General features: G+C 44.9%; 1 protein-coding gene across 2 annotated transcripts in view; it reads left to right on the top strand.

Annotated features, from left to right (window-relative positions):
- Nucleotides 1–22,501, top strand: part of LOC148508424 (sulfotransferase 2B1-like) — a 128,698-nt gene that overhangs the window by 91,889 nt on the left and 14,308 nt on the right. For both annotated transcript variants that reach the window (XM_088444471.1, XM_088444472.1), the window contains exon 5: nucleotides 17,142–17,236. In XM_088444471.1, coding sequence (XP_088300597.1) covers nucleotides 17,142–17,236 — 95 coding nt within the window. The remainder of the gene's footprint in view (nucleotides 1–17,141; nucleotides 17,237–22,501) is intronic.

The raw sequence follows: 22,501 nt of genomic DNA on the forward strand, positions 1-22,501 counted from the left end.
GTTGGGATGCCGGCGTCGGGATTCTGAGCGCCAGTATCCCGTACCCAACCGAGATGTGTTATTAATCACTGAATATATTTAGGGACATCTGGTGCAAGATGGGGTAAGAGTGAAAATGAGAGAGTCATGCATCCCAATGTCTATAATAATTTCTAAAAGATAACGCACCAATGTCCATAATGGCAGTAGGTTAGGACAATGCCACTACAGTAAATATGAGTCTTATTCATCATATGAGAAATGGCCTGTTAACCATCCGTACGCAATAGTTTCCGCATATTTAGGTTGCGTGACCTCAGGACATGCATGCACAGAAGCCGGCCATGAGGACAGGTAAGTAACACAGCTACTTCTGTCGCTGCGCTACTAGTCATGGAGACAGCTGCTTTCTGGAGCAGATGTCCCCACACTGAGACAATGGTGAATTGCTCCGATGTTAAGTATCCCCCGTGGCCATATGGCTCCTTATGATGAATAGGCCCCTGAGTTCCCTCCTCTCTGCAATATCTTCAAAACAAAGGAGAAGCATGAGGAAGATCGTATGGACTGTTTTAGGTTCTAGGCACCAATAGTAATATATACAGTATAAAAAGCATTTTCAATTATATTAACCCTGTTAAAGGTTCTACAAATATTGTATCCAATGTGCATCCCTCATGTCCACTTCCCACTAGATCATAAGAATCTTTTATTCGGTGCTTATTAATCAGCATTATGTGGCAAAATGATGATATAATTCCTCTAGAAGAAGATTTATTGGCACAGAAGCTTTCCAGAGGGGGATTGATGTAGAAAGACAAGTGGCAGTGCAAAAATTCTCAATTGGAGGTATTGGTAATGGCATGAGTTGGAGACTGGGGACTGAATTTAGAGGTCTGCAAATGAAACCATTTATTTTAACATTTCACCTGCTTTACATGATTACAACTGCTTTCCATCTAGCCCTTCCCCATCCACCCTTTTTTTCAGTAGGATAAAGAAGAGGCAGAGAACAAGGGATTTTTCCAGAGCAGAGATTCAGTAGATGCCAGTCCTGAGAGAAAAAGTTGCAAGCATTAGGGGTCTATGTACTAATAGTCATGGTACTGCCATGATTATTATTATGTATTCATCCTGCAGGTCATATTCGTATTTTTAATGAAAATATCCCCCCTATGTACCAAGGGGAGCTCACAGGGACAGCGGTTGCGGTAACCACTGTCCCTCCGAGTTATATCCTCAGCAAATTGTAAAAGTCTTTCACAGAAGTGAAAAACTTCTCCGGTGGACAATTTTATGTAACAATCAGCTTGATACATATGTATGGAACCAATTATTTAAGCTGATGCTGTGCTGAGGATTTGACCAAAAGAAAGTTGAGGCCAAGTAGAGGTTAGTGCATTGGTCTTTATATCCACCCAAACTCTTCCACTTGGTGAAGTGTGTAATAATAAGACACATAGGGCCATATTCATTATGATAAAATTTTAAGTAGTGATACTTTAGATTTGAACTCGCTGCGATTTCATTGTTAAAGTATCACTTCCGAAAAGCTGCTATTTCTGCAGAGACAGCTTTTCGGAAATGTGTTACTTAACTCTTTCAGCTGGACTGTCCTACTACCGACTAGATACAGATGTACCCAGCTAGTTTGTTGCTCATAGTGTGCCACTCAGGCCTCCTCTGTCGTGCCATGGAATGTTACGTGATGGCTGTACTGTGGCGTACCGTGGTATTCTATAATGAAAGATAAGCCATGGCATGTAATTCACTGCTAAACCTCTAGGTGGCAAGTGCTCCACTGACAAAATTTGTACTCCGGTGGGATGTTGAGAGAAATGCCTTTAGTTCAGTAGAGTTCTTTAAAATAACTGAACTTTAGTTGCTCTGTCATTATGTAATGCTTAGTGTTCGTCTTCTGGTCAATGTTAGCTACTGTACGGCTGCTTTATTGGGACTCAGTACAATAATATGCATCTACTGTAGGGTCACTTTTGGGGATGGGTACTTTGTAGCACAGTAATAGAAATGTGTCCACATATATCTATCCTCCGTGCGCTACAAGTTGCTCCACACATAGCGCAGGAGTGCTGTGTGACTCTGTAGTGCCGAACGTCTTTTATGCGTCATTTTACCCTAAAATGCGTCTTATTAGCACAAGCAGCTGCTGCTGATTAAAATGAAATGCAGCATGCCTATGTTCTGTGAGCCAATATGGGTGTATCTGCAAGCAAATCACTACGTTAAAGTGTTACAGTCGCTATTAGTGTAATGAAATGCTTCACGTGCAGATACACCCGAACTGGCTCATATAATTTCAATCAGCAGAAGCTACTTGTGCTAGCAATTCGATTCGCTGTATGATTCAGATGCATTTGAAGGTAAAAAGTCGCATAAAAGATGCTTGACCTACTGAGTCCTCATGTCTTAGTGAAAGCTGTGCATGACTGTGACCCCTGTCTGAGCCCATGAGACAAATATATATATATATATATATATATATATATATATATAGATAGATAGATAGATAGATAGTCCGGCACTCTCAATTTATAATGTTCAAAATACTGGGGTGTTTTTAGGGAAATTCATATAGAGGTTTCCATAGATAATAGTCTAGCTTCTTCAAGAAAGAAGAAAAACACTCTCTAGATTTTCAGCAAGATTATTCAGTATTTAATGATTAAACCAACATAATTTGCCAACGTTTCGGTCCAATATGGACCTTTGTCAAGGCACAATAGCTTCTAAACATCAATGGTTTACTAAAAGGGAGTACATATAAACAACGTAAGCATTCATAGTCTGACAGGTCCTTTAAAACACATAAGTTCAAAAATGATTTAATCCATGATCAATATGTATGTGATATAGGTGGGGGAATGCCTAATATTACAGTAACATGATTTCTACTTCAGGGTCCATAGGGTATCCACAGGATACCTTGGGGTATAGGTGTGACGTCAGTCGCTGGGCACCATAGAGTTAAGCTTTTCAGCCTCCCAGGATGCACTAGGGTCCCCCTCCTATACCCCGCCCCCGAGCCAAGGCACCCCAGTTTAGTTTGGTGCCCGGCCGGCGTCGGGTGCACCTGTCGGAGTGGGGGCTAGAAGAGCCCCTGAAGCTTTCTTCAGTGCAGCTGTGGCTGCACATCTGGATGTACAGCATGGACAGTCAGTCCTGACGTCCATGCTGTCTTCCCTACACCCCCGCCGGTACCAGAACGCCGGTACCGATCCGGGGATGCTGGTGAGCATCTGGGGTCACAGCTAGCGGTGACCCCAGATGTTCCGGACCATGGCCGGATCCAAGGGGGACAAAGGTAAGCAGCGGGGTCCCGCGGTGGTCCCCGCTGGTCACATGGTCCTAAGTCCCCAGGCAGGGGGCTCCCTGGGGACTGGCTGCAGCGTGGAGCCAGGCGACCAACCTGCGCTTTCCACTACCCCCTGGGACAGCGGACCGCAGCAGAGCGGTAGCGCTGCGGCGTCCCAGGGGTTAAATGCATGCCAGGGGAGCGCGCCTTCCCTGTCTCACAGCCGGCGCCTCCCCCGCTGCACACAGCCCTCTCTGCATGCTGCCGACTGGTCCTGTGGCAGCGCTCCTCCCCCAGGCCAGCCTCCTCTCTGCTCCTCGGCGGCCATCTTCTCCAGAACGCATGGTGAACGCTGCTGGAAGCGCTGGACGGAAGCATCGTGGTCTGGGTCCCCCCGCATACCTCTCCTCCGCTGTGGCTCAGGTCTGTGTATGCAGCGCTGTGTCCTACCAGGCCCTGTGTCTGTGTAGTTGAGTGATCAGCGCTGTTAGTGCAGGAATTGTTATTTCTCTGCATTGTATGTGACTGTGCTAGCGCTGCCTGTAACTTTTCTTCTCTAAACTGTCAGCTTTATTACTGTCCCTGTTCTTTCTGCTAAAGCCCTTGCGGTGCGGTGCTGCAGGGTGGTCTCTCGCCTATTTAATACTTAATTGGTGAGAGAGGTCACATACGTGGTGCCATCATGTCTGAAAGTGATTTTCCCCTCCGGCTACAGTGTACCACGTGCAAAGTACCGTTAGCGGAGGGGGAGGGTAGTGCGGAGGGCCTTTGCCGGCAGTGTTTGTCCATGGCGCGGCCTATTATGGTTACAGCACCGGTACAGGAGCCGCCCTGGGCTTGTTTCGCTCAGGCGTTAACAGCTTTAGTGGGCCAGTTAGCTCCGCAGCCCGCGTTTACTCCGATGGGTTTGTCCCAGCAGTCTGTGGTGTCGTCACCCATGCAGGGGTTCCCACGACAATTGGTGGTACCCCACAGTCTCCCTATTTCCCCGCTCCCGGGTTCTCAGGAGCCAGCGTGGGTTAACTCCCTGACGAGTTCTGTACAGCACTTGTCGGATGTGTTGCAAGGGGAGTCTGTGATGCGGCCTCATAAAAGGCCGGTGGCGTCTCTGTCCGCTCCTTATGAGGATGACGAAGGGACGTCTGATGATGGGGAGATTCTGGATCCTTACGATCAGGAACCTCTCCATACTAAGGACGCTGATGCTAAGTCCAAAGTATATATTCCCGGACTTATTCGGGCGGTCCGCACAGCCTTGGTGATTGAGGACGAAGTTCCCCCAGCGGCTCAATCTAAGTATGCCTTTTTCAAAGATGTGAAGGGCGATGCCACAGTCTTTCCTCTTTCGGGTCAGTTGGTGGACCATTTAGAGGAGGCGTGGAAACAGCCTGGCAAAAGATACCAGCCGCAGAAACGTCTGGCGGTGGCTTATCCATTCGCGGATAATTATTTTGCTAAGTGGGAATCCCCTCCACAGGTGGATTCTCACGTGACCCGTCTTGTCCGTAGTGCCACATTGCCGATGCCATCCATGTCCTCCCTTAAGGATGCTACGGACCGCAAGGTAGAAATCTGCCTGAAGTCCGCTTATTCCCTTGCAGGGGGGGCAGCATGGCCGGCTATGGCCATTTGCTGGGTTGCCAGAGCGATGGAGCGCTGGGCGGATTCATTAGAGGCTTCTTTTGAATCCGACTGTCCGGCCGAACAGGCGGAGTTGATTGGCAATCTCCGTGATTCGGCCACCTACATCAACGAGGCGGCTCTAGACATTAGTACTCTGGTATCTAGAATTTCTTCAGCAGCGGTAGCTGCTCGTCGCACCTTGTGGCTGCGATCCTGGAAGGCGGACGCAGATTCCAAGAAAGGTCTGGAAGCGTTGCCGTTTACCGGAGAAGTTCTCTTCGGTCCGGATCTGGATAAGATTGTGGCCACGCTGGCGGCAGCCAAATCTGCTTGTCTCCCGTCGGCCGCTGCTCCTTCTGGTTCGGGACCATCGTCCTTTCGGTCATCTAGGGCCCAGGGCAAGCCCAAACCACAGTCGTTTCCTCGACAGGCTGGCCCTAAGAAATCGGTCAGGCCCCGGAAGCAGGCATGGAGTACCAGACGTCCGGCCCCCAAGCCAGATGACAAGCCTGCGGCCTGACGGTCCGGGCCTCCCTTTGGGGGATCCCAGGGTGGGAGGCCGCCTGCTACAGTTCGCCCAGTGTTGGTCGACCACTACGACAGACACTTGGGTTCTGGAGGTGGTTTCCCACGGATACGCCCTCTCCTTCCGGCACAGACCCCCGGCTCGCTTCTTCACCACGGGTCTACCATCAGACCGGAACAAGGCTACGGAGCTGCGGAAGGTATTGCACACTATGCTCCAGGCTGGAGTTATAGTGCCTGTTCCATTCTCCCAGAGGGGCCAGGGTTTCTATTCAAATCTATTTTTGGTACAGAAACCCAATGGGTCATATCGTCCGATTCTCAACCTCAAAGCAGTCAACAAGTCTTTGCGGGTCCCGAAGTTTCGGATGGAGACCCTACGGTCCATCATTCTGGCGCTGGAACCTGGGGACTACATGGTGTCATTGGACATACAGGACGCTTACCTGCATGTCCCTATTCTTTTGCGCCATCAACAGTTCCTCAGGTTTGCAATCTGCAGCGACCACTTCCAGTTTCGGGCGTTACCTTTTGGCCTGGCAACAGCACCACGTGTTTTCACCAAGGTGATGGCGGTCATGGCGGCTTCTCTGCGGCTGCAGGGAGTCCGCACGTTGCCGTATTTGGACGACCTGTTATTGGTGGCAGGATCTCCAGAGCTCCTGTTACGCCACTTGGACCTGACCATTGCACTGCTGCAACGGCACGGCTGGCTAATCAACTGGCAGAAGTCCACTCTAATCCCGTCTCGGAGGATTCTGCATCTTGGAGCCTTATTGGACTCGGGACAGCAAAGGATCTTCGTGACGGAGGACAAGATCTCTGCTTTACAGTCAAGGGTGCGCAGTTGCCTGCACAGCCGCCGGGTGTCCTTACACTCGGCGATGAGGTTACTGGGCTCCATGGTGTCGGTGTTCGACATGGTGGAATATGCCCAGTTTCACTCCAGACCTCTGCAGCACCTGATCCTGTCCAAGTGGAACGGGCTGCCTCAGTCTCTGAAGTCCCAGACGATTGTGCTCACCCAGGAGGTTCGTCTGTCCCTTGCGTGGTGGTTACAGACGACCCACCTCAACAAGGGACATCCGTTCTGGGTTCCAAATTGGGTCCTGTTGACAACGGACGCCAGTCTTCGGGGCTGGGGAGCAGTTTCGGGTCCACACTTGTTCCAGGGCAGGTGGACGCCGACAGAAGCGGAGCTTCCAATAAATATCTTGGAACTCCGTGCGGTCTTCAATGCTCTCCAGCAGGCACAGCGGTTTCTCCAGGGTCGCCCGGTGCAGGTCCAGTCGGACAACGCTACCACCGTGGCCTACATAAACAGGCAAGGAGGAACTCGCAGTCGGGCGGCTCTCGTAGAGGTCTCTCGGATCCTGGTTTGGGCGGAGCGCAATCTTCCGGCCATATCAGCGGTCTTCATCCCGGGAGTGCTAAATTGGGAGGCGGACTTTCTAAGTCGCCAGGACGTTCATCCGGGGGAATGGTCCCTGCACCCGGACGTTTTTCAACTACTGGTGGACAGGTGGGGTCTTCCAGAAATCGACCTCATTTCGTCCCGGCACAACAACAAGTTGCTGGTGTACGGGTCTCGCACAAGAGACGAAGGGGCGTCTCTGGTGGATGCTCTGTCCGTCCGGTGGACGTTCCGGTTCGCATACCTGTTCCCTCCGGTCTCCCTTCTTCCACGGGTAATCCGGAAATTCAAACAGGAAGGAGGGACGCTCCTGTTGATAGCTCCCGCGTGGCCTAGACGGAACTGGTTCTCAGACCTTCAGGGTCTGTCCGTGGGCAGTCCTCTGCGGTTGCCGCTACGACCGGACCTTCTGTCTCAGGGTCCTTGCCTTCACCCGGACCTGACTCGGCTGTCTTTGACGGCGTGGCTGTTGAGACGGCCATGCTGAGGTCCCGGGGGTTTTCCAGCTCTGTGGTGCATACCATGTTACGAGCTCGGAAACCGTCTTCCACGAGGATATACCATCGCGTGTGGCATACGTTCTTCCAGTGGTGTCGACCGAGAGGTTATGCACCGCGGGAGTTTCGTCTGTCTCGGATTCTCGCCTTCCTGCAAGCGGGACTAGATCATGGGCTACGCCTTGCTTCTTTGAAGGTACAGGTTTCGGCCCTATCTGTCTGGTTTCACCGTAGGATTGCTACAATCCCGGATTTGCGCACCTTTATGCAGGGTGTTCTCTGCATTCAGCCGCCCTTTGTTCCACCTGTGGCGCCTTGGGATTTGGCTGTGGTCCTGAGGGCTCTCCAAGAACCGCCGTTTGAACCACTGGGCTCAGTGGATCTTAAATGGCTAACAGCTAAGACTGTTTTCCTTCTGGCCATTGCTTCGGCCAGACGTGTTTCTGAGTTAGGGGCTCTTTCTTGTAGACCCCCTTTCTTGGTTTTTCATGGGAACAGGGCAGTGCTCCGCACTCGGCCCGAGTTTCTTCCCAAAGTTGTTTCCCAGTTTCATGTTAATGAGGAAATAGTTGTTCCGGCCTTTAACTCACCGGGTCTTTCCGTGGGTGAGGCCTCTTTGGATGTTGTGCGGGCCTTAAGGACTTATGTTGACCGCACTTCTTCGTTTAGGAAGTCGGACGCTTTGTTTGTCCTCTATGGCTTCCGTAAAAAGGGTTGGCCTGCTTCAAAGCAAACTTTGGCAGCCTGGATCCGTATGGCTATTTCTGAAGCTTATCTTCATGAAGGCCTACCGGTCCCTCCTTCTCTGAAGGCTCATTCCACTAGGTCTGTGGGTCCTTCGTGGGCAGCACGACGTGGTGCCTCGGCAGTTCAGATCTGCAAGGCTGCTACGTGGTCCTCTGTCCATACCTTCGTGAGGTATTACAGGTTTGACACCTTCGCCTCTCAGGATGCTTCCTTCGGGCGGCAGATTCTCCTTTCTGCACAGGAGCGTCCCCACCCTTAAAGGATACTGCTTTGGGACATCCCCAAGGTATCCTGTGGATACCCTATGGACCCTGAAGTAGAAAATATGAGATATGGTAAGAACTTACCCTTGTTATCTCTATTTCTACGAAGTCCATAGGGTTCCACAGGACTCCCGCCCTGTCGCACCTGTGCTGCAGATGGGCTTTGCTCTGGTCACCGGTTTTCCGTCTCCCTCTGGTGAGAATGTGATTCTTGTATGTGTCCAGATCTTTTTTCTCTCTCTTCCTTCTCCTCCGGCCTATGGCTTGATAACTAACTGAGGTGCCTTGGCTCGGGGGCGGGGTATAGGAGGGGGACCCTAGTGCATCCTGGGAGGCTGAAAAGCTTAACTCTATGGTGCCCAGCGACTGACGTCACACCTATACCCCAAGGTATCCTGTGGAACCCTATGGACTTCGTAGAAATAGAGATAACAAGGGTAAGTTCTTACCATATCTCATATTATCCAATAGAAGCCCACACTGCAAGAGACTATTCACAGCGGTAGAAAAAAACAAAACCTATATGCAGCAACTAGTATTGAGAATACAAGGGTCGAATGTGCGCCACAATGTAGATTATAATAATAGCAACCAGGTGGAGGGACAATTTCAGAAAAGTAGTCATGTATCACACAGCATATACATAAAAGCCAAGTACATGGGGGTATGTGCAGTACAATCCCCTGGTGTATATATTACACCAGTATGCATAAGGAGGCTGTGGGAGCCTGGAAGATGAAAAAAAAAAAAAGATGTCTTACCTCAGCGTTGGTCTGTCAGAGAATGTCCTGGTGCTGGAGCATAGTCTGAGCTCTGGGTTTAAAAACCCCGCGACCGGAAGTGCGGAGGTGAGGTGAATAGTCTCTTGCAGTGTGGGCTTCTATTGGATATCATGTTACTGTAATATGAGGCATACCCCTCCCTATATCACATACATATTGATCATTTTTGAACTTATGTGTTTTAAAGGACCTGTCAGACTATGAATGCTTACGTTGTTTATATGTACTCCATTTTAGTGAACCATTGATGTTTAGAAGCTATTGTGCCTTGACAAAGGTCCATATTGGACTGAAACGTTGGCAAATTATGTTGGTTTAATCATTAAATACTGAATAATCTTGCTGAAAATCTGGAGAGTGTTTTTCTTCTTTCTTGAAGAAGCTAGACTATTATAAATATATATATATATATATATATATATATATATATTTTAACAGTAGAGGACTCACATGCACACTGTTATTATTTAATACTTTATTACACATTCTTCTACAGCACTGATTCCATGACCAGAATGCTATACTATAGTGTACCCAATCACAGCTTCTGTCAGTCAATCATCGGGCGATGATGCAGAAAATGCATTGGAGCACTGATGCATGTTCTGTGTAGTTTAGGAAAAGTGACACCTGGTGGACAAAAGGTTGTATTACACGATATGACTTTTTTTCCAGTTCTACACTACATTCCGTTAAGAAACATTCAAAACAACAATGGAGCTCATTTACAAACTGGAGCCATTCCAAAAAACTTACAAATCCAGAAGAACAAGGGAAAAAGAAAGAAAAGAACAAGTTCAGATTCAAGCGAGGAAAGCGAGGAGGAAAGAAAACTAAAAAGAAATAACCACAATCGCAGGAGGGAACCAAAGAAGAGCAAACACCAAAAGGCTTATTCAACTTAAGTCAACATTAGCTGAGTAATAAGGAGAAAAAGATCCTGCAAAAAGGTTTAAAATATGCGCCCGGAAAAACAGATTGGATAAGTTTAAAACCTTTATAGATTTACATAAATTTGTACGGAAGTTAACCTTAAAAAATTCTTCAATCAAAAACCAATGACTAGTACGAATAAAACACAAGAGGAAGGACAATCGAGCTTCAAGCACACGGAACTACGGCCCAAATCTACATTCTACCCACAACATCTAAAAGGACCATTTATTAAAACCTTCCAGAAACTAGTAGAACAGGATATAGAAAACATGACAACCCAAATCAGTAGAAACAAAAGGAATATCACTAAGAAAGAAAGAGAAGCAATTAACACATTAAAAGATGATAAAAATGTGGTTATCAAACCTGCAGGCAAAGGTGGAGGTATTGTCCTTATGGACAGGAAATCATATGATGAAGAAGCTTTGAACCAACTGCAAGATAAGTCCACATATGAACCTTTGAAAAGAGATCCGACTACAGAATATAGAAAATAATTGGCAATACTACTGAAGACAGGCTTGGAAACAGGGAACCTGACTACACAGGAATACCAATATATTAAAAAAGAAGATCCAATTATCCCAGTGTATTACCATCTGCCTAAAATACATAAAGATACTAGCAAACCACCGGGAAGACCGATCATAGCAGGTGTAGGATCACTAACGGCTAATTTGTCCAGATACGTAGACAAGTTTCCACAACCTGTGGTAAGATGCCAACCAGGATACATCAGGGACACCACACATATTTTGAACATACTAAAAGACATCACCTGGGAGGAATATCTACTCCTGGCCACTTGTGACATTAAAGCCTTATACACGTGCACTGAACACGAGATGGGTTGTGCTAATGTTAAAAAGAGGCTAGAGAAAGACTTGGAATTAGAACCACCACAAATTATTTTTATTATAGAAGCCATCAAGTTTATTTTACAGCACAACTTGTTTTGGTATGGCGACACCTTTTATGTCCAGCGGAAAGGGACGGCAATGGGAACTAAATTTGCGCTGTCCTACGCTAATTTATTCCTGTCAGAATGGGAAGATGAAAATATATGGAATAGTAAACACTATGGAAGAGAATTGAAGTTATGGGTGAGATACATCGAAGATGTGATCATTATCTGGAAAGGGTCAAGAGAAGATCTTGAAAAATTCATACAGACCATTAACAATAATAAAGCAAATTTGGAGTTCACAAGCACAATTAGTGCCGATACAGTTAATTATCTGGACTTGACCATATATATTGAAGATGGCCAAATACAGACGAAAACCTTCATTAAAGCTACTGACTGCAACAGTTATTTGGAGGCCACGAGTAACCACAACATATGGTTAACTAACATTCCTGGTGGCCAGTTAAGAAGACTAAGACGTAACTGTTCCAAGAAAGCAGATTTTGATATACAATCAGAAGAACTACTGAATAACTTTATAGATAAGAAATATGATACTCATCACTTGGAACAAGAGAGATTGAAGGCCGACAGTCTGAATAGGGAAGACCTTCTGACGTATAAGGAAAAACCTGAAGAACAACTAGAAAACCTTCTCTTTATCTCTAATTATTCAGCGCAAAGTACATTATTAGAAAATAGTATCAAAAAACATTGGCACATCCTCAGACCTGACGAGGAACTGAAGAAATTCCTACCAGAACATCCAAGGATGGTATATAGAAAAGCCCCTACAATTAGATCTTCATTAGTGAGCAGTAACCTGAGGGAATTCATCATCAAAGACCGTATTAGCTGCCAAACCGCAGGTGTGGTCTATATGTTGACATGCCCAATGCGGCCTACAATATGTGGGAAAAACCAAGAGAAAACTCCATGTTCGCATACAGGAACATCTTTGTAATATCCAAAATCAAAAAGATAACAATAGCATTCCAATCCACTTCAAAGAAAAACACAACAGTAACCCTAAGGACCTACAATTTATTGGTCTCAAGAAAGTAACACCACCATGGAGAGGAGGAAATGTGGATAACCTCTTAAGTAATGAAGAAACTAAAACAATTTATGAAATTGGTACATTAAACCCAAAAGGATTGAATCTGGACATCGATATTGCACAATTCTTATAAAATGACCATCCTTTGAGTAGTAAGACAAAAATCACCTTCCAGACATATTTATAACCATTACCAATATTGTTAATTATTACCAAATTTAACTAAAGTGAGCAGTACATCTGGCAAAAGTGTAATGTCCTCAGAAAAAGCATCCTTATATACATTCACCTTAAATACAAGACCATTAAGAGCGATATCAGAAAAGAAATCTATATAGAGAAAACACAACTAAAACTAATCATTGCATTTAACAGCGTCTTCCATTATTAATTCTATTTATAATATGATCACTTCTGATATTACATATTAGTTGAATAATAGGTATGATTATAATCAACACCTTGGTTCTAATAAGTGTAGCCTTTTTTAATTATATTATTTTTAATACTTTTTTGAAATATAGATATTTAGTTATTTTTAATATTAAATAATATGCGTTAATTGTAGTATGTATTTCTGTTTTTGTGTTTGTGTCTGTATTTATGTCTTGTCATGTCCAGTACAATGTATACAGTGATAAGCACACTCCTGGCAACATTGTTACAGATTTCCCTCTACTAAAATGGCCGTTATGAACATCTTAAAGGAGGGACTCATAAAATGGGCAAAATTCCCTGAAGCAAAATGGCCGCCACTGTTTCACAGGCAGGATTGTTTAAATGGAGCCCCAGCGGGCTAGACTGTTATCTGTTATCCTGAGGAAGCCTTCTAGATGAAACGTGTCGATTACAGAAAAGTCGATCCCCTTACAAGCCGCACGAGCAGCCATGTGCTCAGTGCGGTATACCAAGGTAGTCTGCCAGCAGACACACCAGCCCCACGGGACTCATAAGGACTCCGGTTGGAGAGAGATCGCACTCATGTACATCTGGACTACACCAGGAAGACCAAGGTAATCACCAACCTCATTGAGGTATACAAGACTTCACTACCTGTCAGCATTGGATGTAAGCCATTATTATCCACGCAGCACTGACTTTATTATTTCATCTGGAGCAAATTCAATACAGTGTCCCCATTTACTCCAGTATTTATGCAGAGTGAGTAAAACGTTAACGCTCACAGTGTATCACTCTGCTGAGCGCATATCAAACGCCATAAGTTATATATGTGTATATGTCTATATGTAATGTTTGTTTGTCCTATTGTGCTACATACCGGTATTAGTTTTATTATATATTAGAGTTACTCGTTTAGCCACTATCTAGAGGTATATTTATTTCTATCAATAAACATTGATTTTTTAAAATTATTTTTTATCTCAGTGGTTTATTTATATTTATATTTATAATTATATCTATATTTATATTGTTTATCAAATTGATATATTCATTTCATCGCAATATTACATTGTCTAAAACAATGCATAATAATGTTGGTATCATTTTATGATTAACCTATTTAGCCTCTGTGGAATCACCACCTACTTATTATTCGTCCATTATTGGATCATTTTAGGTGTTGTATGCGCTGGGTGTTCCCTACTTTTTAGCCACCACGTCTAGCTATATAATGAGGATTGGCAGTACCCTCATCTACACCTAGCAGCAATAACTCCTATTAGAATATTGTAGATCAGCGCATCCCTCCCCCTCACTTTTATCACATTATCCACTCCTCCAGTGCCTTGCAATCCCTCCTCCCTCCTCCAGTGTCTCACATCCAATCCCCCCCTGCTATCCCCCCCTGCTCCTGGCTCCTCCTCTCCAGTGTCTTCCCCCCTTTCCCACTGCCGGGTCCTCTACGCCAGTGTCTCCCCCCCTTTCCCACTGCTGGCTCCTTTGCTCCAGTTTCCCCCCCTTCACCTCTGCCAGCTCCTCTGCTCCCGTGTCTCTCCCCCCTACTGCTGGCTTCTCTGTCCCACCACTCGCTTGTCTTCACTGGTAACCCCCCTCTAGCTGCCATCTCCTCTGCTCCGGTGTCTCTGCACTCCCTTCCCCCGTTGCTGGCTCCACTGGTCCTACGTCACTCCCCTGCTCTTAGCTCCTCTGCTCCGGTGTCTCCCCACCCTGCTGGCTCATCTTCAATGGTGTCTCCCCCCTCCTATCGGCTCCTCTGCTCTGTTGTCTCCCAACCCCCCCCCCACACTGCCCACTGCAGCATCTGCTGTCTGGCATCCCCTATCTGGCTATTCTTTGGTGCACAATTCCCGACCCCTTCATGCTGCTGGGTCTGATTTCTCAAGCCGGCTACTCTCCAGCGGTGCCAGCTCCCGACAACCCTGCTTTGACTGCAGGACAGGAGCCAGCTCGCCAACATCACCCTCCCTCCTGACTCAAGGTCTCCCTCCAAGCGGCGGCAGGTGCAGTGGAACAAGTCTTTTGCACTGCACAAGATGCAGTGTAAAAGGCATCTTCTGATGGGTATCGGGGACTGTACACCATCTCAGAATGTTTTTTTAATACTTGATGAATTACATAATTTCTATGTCCCCATACTAAAGTATGGGAACTATGGAAAATATGGGGGGAGAATTGTTACCAGGAGATATCAGTGATAACTTCTGCATTGATGAGCCTGTAACTTAATTTCTACAAAAGTAGGTGAGAATTTTAATTTTGAGTTAAATAGGCAAATCTGTAATATTTGAGAAAGTTAGAGGCAACTGATCAGTCCTTGATAATATATTACATGCATGTCATTGTGACTCAACAAATACATTTGGAAACAAGTTGTAGAGTTTCAAATGCACAGGCAGGGTCTCCTATTGTTAGATGCAATTCTACCAGTCCCAGATAGCAGAAGATTGTTCTTCTTGACTTAGTCGGTTTTCGTTGTTTCACGCAAGGGTGGGAAATTAGCAGTGTATAATTGGTTGTAAGCATTAGTCAGATTCTCAAATATTTCAGTCTATGGTGTGGTCAACAATGCTTGCAGCAAAATGTAAAAAAAAAATCAGAATTTTGTCTAGGAAGGTAAAGATCCAGTATTTCAGAGTTAGTAACATTCAGTTCATAATTAGAGACTCTTTTAAAAAGTTTTAATCCCTGTGGAAGTGGACATCAAATTATCATCCACATACAATGTTTTTGTTCTTGGGGACCAACTTTTATACCTGTCATATTAGTGTTTAGACAAATCCTTGCAGTCATTTACTTCATCATGAGGGCAAAAATTAGCGGAAATTAGAGGCCAACACTTCCTTATACCATCGTAAATGGCAAATAATAATGACTGAAAGCAATTAACAAAAATTACAGCTGTCAAGTTGAAATACAGAGCACCAACACCTCCCAGGAATGGATCCCCATGCCATTTCTCCCAAGTAAGACTAACCGGGATATGGTTAGTATACCGGCACATGGTATCTTGGCACTTAGATTACTGGCGCCAAAATTTCATCACCTGTCAGAATTCCGGCACCGGTATCCCGACCGTCGGCATCCCAAAGGTAAGTAGCGGGATTAGGTGTTATGGTTAGGCACTAGGCGGAGGGGTAGGCACTAAGGTGGGAGGGTTAGGTTTAGGGTGCAGGGATAAGGATGTTAGGTTTAGGTACTAGGGGGGGAGGTTAGGTTCAGGTGGGTAGGGAGAGGGAGAAGGTTGGGATACCTACTGACAGGTGTTAGTATCTGAACCCTGTTGGGGTGCCGGCATCAGGATTTTGACCACCGGGATCCTGACTGCCAGCATCCCATATCCAACCCAAACCAACCAAATATCTCAAAAGCTTTTTCCGCATGTAAAGTTATCATTACAGCTGGAAATTAGATGAATAAAATCAATTGCTCATTTGGGACTATCAAAAGCCTCTCTACTGGGTATAAAACTTACCTGGTCTGAGTATATAAGAGAAGTAATAACTATGTTTAGGTTATTATCTAACCTAGGATTAACAGTAAATTTGGGTCATCATTCAATAAAAAAATAGGACTGTAGTTATAACAAGTATTAGAATCTCTACCTTGTTTTAGGATAAATATTATCTCAGATCATGTGAAATCCAGATAAAATTTGAAGCCAGAATAGACAGAGTTGCATAGACTCGGAAGCTTGGGCATGAAAAGTCCAAGTTCTTGCTTTACTAATTCTTGTCAATGTTCCATCATACATTACACAAAAAACTCCCCATGCATGCTAAAGGGTAAATTTACTAAGCTGAGGAGTGATTTGCTTTAAATACAAATAGTATTGACCTTTTAAATGTCCTGCTTAAACACACCATAAGCCACAACTTTATAAATGTACCCCTTAGTGTAGTTTCTATAGCGATATTCTGGCATCTTTTCTGCATTCATAGCTTAGAGAATTGAGCAAGAGATACCTGTATACGAGAGTGCTGGCTTGGGGTATGAAGGACCCAGCAGAGGAAATAGAGGCCACTAAATGAAGTTCCACTTAAAGAGGCATGGACAGTTTATAGGGAATCGGTATGAAATACCGCCGTCCCTCTGGCCGGCAGTTCGAATCCTGGCCGCGGCAGGCCGACAGAATCAGAGATCCCAGCAGCGGAAGCCCGACAGCGCTGGAAATACCGATCGTCCGCAGGTAAGTAAAAACTAACCTAACCTAACACCCTAACCCTCCTTAGGGGTGCCTGACCCTAACCTTCCCCCCAAGTGCCTAAACCTAATCCCCCCTGTAAGTGCCTAACCCTACCCCCCCCTTCCCCGCTGCCTAAACCTAAGTCCCCCGGGGGGTGCCTAACCCTAAATCCCCCCCGGTGGTGCCTAACCCTCCCTCCCCCTTGCCTAACCCTAACCCTCCCGGGGGGGTGTGCTTTCCAATAACCATGTTCCTCCCTGTCCATTTTATGACTCATGCTCCTGTGTTTAGGTTCAAAAAAGAATAGAGGAGTATGGTAAGGGAGTGAAGCCTTCAGGCATTAGGGACACCAGGGATTTTAATGGTTTTCCAGTAGGCTAATCTGACACTGGTGTGCAAAATCCCAAAGGAAAAATAAAACACTTTAGGAACATGCAAACTAAAGGCATACAGTTTTGTTTTAATGTTATATATTTTTATTTTTTTTAGTTATTTTCGGTGGATGGTTTGAACATGTTAAAGGATGGCTATCAATGAAGGACAACCCAAACTTTTTTCTCATGTCATATGATGAAATGTTAAAGGTATACTATAATTGAGTTTCTTGTTGTTTCATTTATATTGATCTGATTGTAACTATGTAGTAGATCATGGTTATGGCTGTCAGAATCCTTTTGGTGGGTCTACGTTAAGGCTCACATTACAGGGCCCTCCATAACCCTTTAACTTTAATGGTAACTTGCAATAATATCCCAAAATTTATACTAATGTTTTCTCATAAAAATTTCCTTTTGCTCAATAGGTACAAATATTAAGCTACTGTACAGTAGGATGGTTTCTCACATTTTTTATATTTGGAAAGACAAAATCAGGCTAACATTAATCAACAAATTTGCAGAATGTGTTTTTGGTTTGGATTTGAGATTACAGCTGGGATTTAGTGCCTGATTCATAGTCTTACAATATGCCAATGTTTTCGCAGTTGAGTGATTATCGGCCATCTGCGCATGCGTCTGAGTCGCACTGCGCATACGTCCAGGTACATTACCATAGTCACTTGCAGTGAAAAAAAATAGTAATATGTAAGATTCTAAAGACTAAATAGAGGTTAACATATTAACATTTTTAATTTGATTCCCAAGATCATAGTTCTCAGACCTTGGTCAAGCAACTTATCTGCTGTTTAACAAAAAAGGCAACCAGATTGGTATCTAAAAATGAAGGTTGAAAAAGACATAAGAGTAGTTTTGCAAGTATATTTATTTGTGATTTTAGTTGAAATAAATATAGTATGAAACAAAGAAAAGTAAGCGACAGAGCAGCGGCACAAACACACAGCAGTGGCAGACAGGATGGCAGTTTAATATACTATAACAATGTCAGTCAGCAATGCCCCAAACAGTGCATAATGCAAAGAAAAGAGATGCAAGATGAAATTGTCCTTCCATCAGCCCTTACATTGTATATATTAAACAGGACATGCACTTCAGCCACAGGGACTCCACATGTGGGTGAAGTGAAACAAGCTACCAATGGGCATAGGGAAGCTAACAGTACTGTTAATCCTCTCTACATTTGAAACTGGAAGATGTAATTCTCCTAATCTGATTCCTCACCCTCATCAGTGTGTACATCATCCTCACACAATATTAATTCACCCCTGTTGGAATCTACCATTACAGGTACAGTACCTTTGTTGATGTAATTGGCAGTAAAGGTCTTCCTAGTGGAATTTCCAGTTCATTTTGATGAATATTATGATCCCCTTGTACATCCCAGAAAAGGCTTTTCGGGTAAAATGGAACCGAGATGGAATTTGGTACCGGGGACACAGGACCTCAATTAACTGTGTGAAACCCACTGCATTAATGGCAGATATTGGATGCAGATCTAATACTAGCATAGCGATAACATAGATCTGCTGTGCGACTGGGTGACTGCTGTCATACTTGCCTCCCCTTGCAAAGGATTGTTTTACAGTCAGTTGTTTTTTTTAAATATGAACAAAACAAAAAAAGTGGGATTCAGTATGTCAGGTGCTATACAATACATGACGTTTTGCCTCGATGCGGAATCCGATTCAGGACCCGATCTGCCGCTTGGATTGACTCGGATTCCAAGGAATCCGAACGGCTCATCTCTAATTTGAATGTATGCAGAACTGTAGAAATCTTTACATCGCACACACACCACTTATTAATCTTTGTTTGTAAGCATCACCATCAGGGCACACTAATACCAGTCTATAATTGCTGCAAATTATTTGCCGGAAACTTTGCAAGTGGATGTGCAACTAAAATGTATACAACTCTGCATCACCCGTAATTGCATATCCTTTATTCTGGAGCATATTCAGTGTAAAAGTATGGAATATACAACCCAACAGCAGGGATATCTTCAACTCTATATTAGTCTTTTAGCCTCTACCACCTCTATTATACCTATCTTTCTGTAAAGCATTTCTTACTCAATTTTCCCCTTGAACTTGCTACCCTTAGTTTTAATAAATGTCATCTTGTTCTAATAGTTGTAATCCTCTGTAGACTGGTCCCTTCTATATCTTGTGTGGCAGTATCACCAGAGATGGCACTGATGAGCAGCAGATTCTGTGTGGGGCAGGAGAGATCTGCCCACACAGAGAAGAAAAGGATTCTGGGAAGATGTGTAGTTGCTGCCTTGTGGAGCAAGCTCAGGTGTGGGCTGATGAGGAGGCAGACCAGTCAGGCTGCTGTTGGAGACAGTCTATGTGGGACTGTGGCAGCCAGAGAGCCCAGTGAAACTGAGGAAGCCATTGGGGGCCAGTAGGCCTGGGTCTGTACCTGGAGGAGGCAGGGGGGACCACAAAACTCTCAGACTGTGTGACATTGAAGCAGCTGGGCTGCAGGCTGAGGAAACCAGGGCCTACTGTATACCTGGAGGATACAGGGAAGGAACAGAGACTGACTGTGTTTGTATAGTTGTGGCAGCCAAGCCAGGCTGGAGCCGGCAATAGACCTGCAGAGAACAGGCTGAGACTTTATTGGCAGATTAGCTGCACCCTTATAGAGAGGGTTCAAGAAGTGAGTTAGACACCCTAAATAGGGGCTAGGTTGTTTATTATTTTCTTTATCTATTTCCTGGTTTGCATGCTGGAAGTAAAAGCACCATTTTCATTTATTTTACTGGAATGCCATGTGTGGACTCTAATTCTGCACTTAATCACTGCACCACTGACACCAATCTACTGAGCTAATTACCCCCAAGTTATCACACTTGTTATAACCCTTATTAATTTATATTGGAAAGCTTTAATCACCTCCCCATCTCCCTTATCTACTCCAAGTTATAAATATTGAGGTCAGTTAGACCCCATTCAGACTGGAGGTCCAACCCAGCTTATTGCCAGGTTGATAATGTCACCAAAGGCATGTTGTGAGCCAGTGCTTGGAGATGAGATCAAATACAAGCGCCAGCTCTTCCTATGCTGTGAACGTTTCTCGGGTCGCATCGACCCGGGTTACCCATTCACACTGCACCGTGAGCTGGTTTTAACTCATGTTCAACCCTGCTCGTTACCACAGTTGAAATGCCAGGTCACTGGACCTGGGTTATGTCAACTGGACCCTTTCACACTGCACATTAACCCGGGTTGCTGCGTGTTCGTGTGATATAACCTGGGTTATTGCTGGCAGTGCGAAAGGTGTATCTGTGTTTCCAGGAAAGATTTTTTAAATAGTGCAAACTAGGCATGAGCGGGTTCGGATTTTAGAAATCCGAACCCCTCCGAGCCCCCCCGATCTGAGCCGGGAACCGAGTCAGGCTCAGGTTTTCCCACCTGTTCGGAACTGAAATCGAGTCAAAACATCATCATCTCACTGTCGGATTCTCGCAGGTTTTGGATTCTATAAAAGGTCCCTGTGCTGGCGCCATTTTTCACTCCGGCTGTGGACAATGAAGAGGGAAGGTGGAGGTTGCTGGTGCTGCTGTTGTCCATAGGGGCTGTGTCCAAAGTCCATAGGGGCTGGCTGGGCTGTGTTGTGCAGTGCTGTTGTTCCATAAAGGCTGTGATGTCCATAGGAGCTGTGTGCAGACAGAAGAGGGGGGCTTCACTGCCTCCTGTGTCACTGTAGTCCTAAAGGGGTGCTGTAGTGTTGTCTAGGTGGGTGCTCTTTCCATCGGGGGTGCTCCCCGCAAGTGCAAAAAAAAATATTAGTAGCAGCGCCAATCGTACGCCTGTGTCATAAGTCAAGGGCCAGCTGGTCTGTTGAAGGGCGGTGAAACCCCCAAAGTGCCCCAAAAAATTAAAACATTTTAAAAGTGTTTATTTTTCTGTGTTTGTGTGTGCATTAGCCGCACATGCATCAACAAAGTAACAGTGCCAAGCGTGCTCCTGTGTCATAAGTCAAGGGCCGGCTGGTCTGATGAAGAGTGGTGTAACCCCCAAAGTGCCCCAAAAAATGTAAACATTTTAAAAGTGTTAATTTTCTGTGTTTGTGTGCGCATTAGCCGCATGTGCATCAACAGAGTAGCAGCGCCAAGCGTGTGACTGTGTCATATGTCAAGGGCCGGCTGGTCTGTTGAAGGGTGGTGTAACCCCCAAAGTGCCCGAAAAAAATTAAAAACTTTTATTTTTTTTATTTTTCTGTGTTTGTGTGCGAGTTAACCGCACGTGCATCAACAAAGTAGCAGCGCCAAGTATGTACTCTTTGGGGCCTAGTTTTTCAAACTGCCATCCTGTCTGCCACTGCTTTGCCACTACTAGATGGGCCATGTGTTTGTGCCGCCCACTTGTGTTTCTTAGCATAGTCATCCAGCTACCTCGGTGCAACCTTTTTGCCTAAAAACAAAATTGTGAGGTGTGAGGTGTTCAGAACAGACTGGAAATTAGTGGAAATGAATGCTATTGAGGTTAATAATAGTGTAGGAACAATAAAAACTCCAAATTCTGTGATTTTAGCTGTTTTTATGCTTTATTCCAAAAAAATACAGATCCAAAACACAAAACTCAGAACCTAAAATACGAAAGGGTGGTTTTGGCAAACCAATCCAGATACAAAACACAAAGAAAGATCCAGATCCAAAACCAAAACACAAAACACGAAAAGTGGCCAATGCACACCCCTAATCAAACATTTTAGTGGCCCAGTTTTGCTTAGCTTCCATAATTTCCATCACAAGTTTTAAACCATTATAAATAGGTTTAATAATATATTTAATATATCTTTTGTGTTGACTATCTTCCACACAAAAAGGAAGAGGGACATAATCAAATGTATCCCTGTACTCCACAACATTAGAAATATTTGAAACATGTTGTTTAGATAAACTTTGATAAAACCATTTCAGCATATCATAAACATCCTGAGAGGACACATTTCTGATAGCACATGTCATTAATAAGCAGGTAAAATAAAATACACTAGTCACATATTATATACAGTAATAATATCATAGCAGGACACTTCTATATAATTAATTATGTGATAACATATAATCATATTGTAGCTATGTCACCTATATGGTGGATTGTTATGTGCTCATTGTTTTAACATTTGAATCGGTATGTAATGCCGGCGGCTGATTAGCCACCAGATTAAATACTGACGCCAGAAGACCGAGGCTCTACATCCCAACTGGGGCTGGTAAGTATCCAAACCCTCCTCTGTCCCCCATAACCCTCCCTTAGTGGTGCCTTACCTTAACCTCCCCCCGGAGGTGCCTAACCCTAACCCCCCCTTCCAGAACCTTAAACCTAACCCTCCCAGGGGGGTGCCTAACCCTAACTTACCCCGGTGGTGCCTAACCCTAACCCGCTTTCCCCTAGCCTAATCATAACCCTGCCCAGGGATTGCCTAATCCTAATCTCCCCC

Source organism: Taudactylus pleione, unplaced genomic scaffold (assembly GCF_031769625.1).
Source record: "Taudactylus pleione unplaced genomic scaffold, aTauple2 ptg000366l, whole genome shotgun sequence".
NCBI lineage: Eukaryota > Metazoa > Chordata > Amphibia > Anura > Myobatrachidae > Taudactylus > Taudactylus pleione.